This window comes from Charadrius vociferus, unplaced genomic scaffold, assembly GCF_000708025.1.
Source record: "Charadrius vociferus isolate BGI_N301 unplaced genomic scaffold, ASM70802v2 scaffold308, whole genome shotgun sequence".
Taxonomy (NCBI): Eukaryota; Metazoa; Chordata; class Aves; order Charadriiformes; family Charadriidae; genus Charadrius; species Charadrius vociferus.
In genome coordinates, this window is record NW_009649929.1 from 2,349,744 (window position 1) to 2,350,414 (window position 671).

The 671-nt window shown below is 65.9% G+C and overlaps 1 protein-coding gene across 1 annotated transcript in view; it reads right to left on the bottom strand.

Annotated features, from left to right (window-relative positions):
* Window positions 1-671, bottom strand: part of SIX6 (SIX homeobox 6) — a 17,623-nt gene extending 16,952 nt beyond the window's left edge. Inside the window, exon 1 of the mRNA XM_009891222.1 lies at window positions 98-671. Within this exon, the coding sequence (XP_009889524.1) occupies window positions 98-671 (574 nt within the window). The remainder of the gene's footprint in view (window positions 1-97) is intronic.

Genomic DNA, 671 nt, shown 5'->3' on the forward strand with positions numbered 1-671 from the left:
CACCGGGGCCGCGCTTCCGCCACCGGCCCCCTCGTACCGGCCCCCCCCGTCCCTCGGCCTCGGCCGGCCTGTGCCTCGACGGGACGGGCAGCACCTTACCTGTTCTTAGCGGCTGCTGCCCTGTCCCTTTGCCTGCGGTTTTTGAACCAGTTGCCCACTTGCGTGGGGGTAAGTCCCGTGGCCTGAGCCAGTTCCCGCTTTTTGCTGGGGTTGGGGTAAGGGTCCTGCAGGTACCACTCCCGCAGCAAATGCCTCGTCCGCTCCTTGAAGCAATGTGTCTTCTGCTCGCCGTCCCAGATGGTGCGGGGCAGCGGGAACTTCTTCCTCACCCGGTACTTGTCCACCGGCCCCAGGGGTCGGCCCCGCAGCTTCTCCGCCTCCTGGTAGTGCGCTTCCAACCAGAGAGCTTGCAGTTTGGCGTGGGACTCCTTGGTGAACTTGTGGTTCTCCAGGATGTGGTAGAGCTCCCGGTAGTTCCCCGTATGGAAGGCCACGATGGCCCGGGCTCTCAGCACCGACTCGTTCTTGTTGAGGGCCTCGCAGGCCGCCGGGGCCACGGGCAGGGACCAGAGGAAGCGCCCCAGGCGCTCGATGTCCCCGCTCTCCTCCAGGGTCTCGCATACCCCGGCCACCTGCTGCGGGCTGAAATTGAGGATGGGCAGCTGGAACAT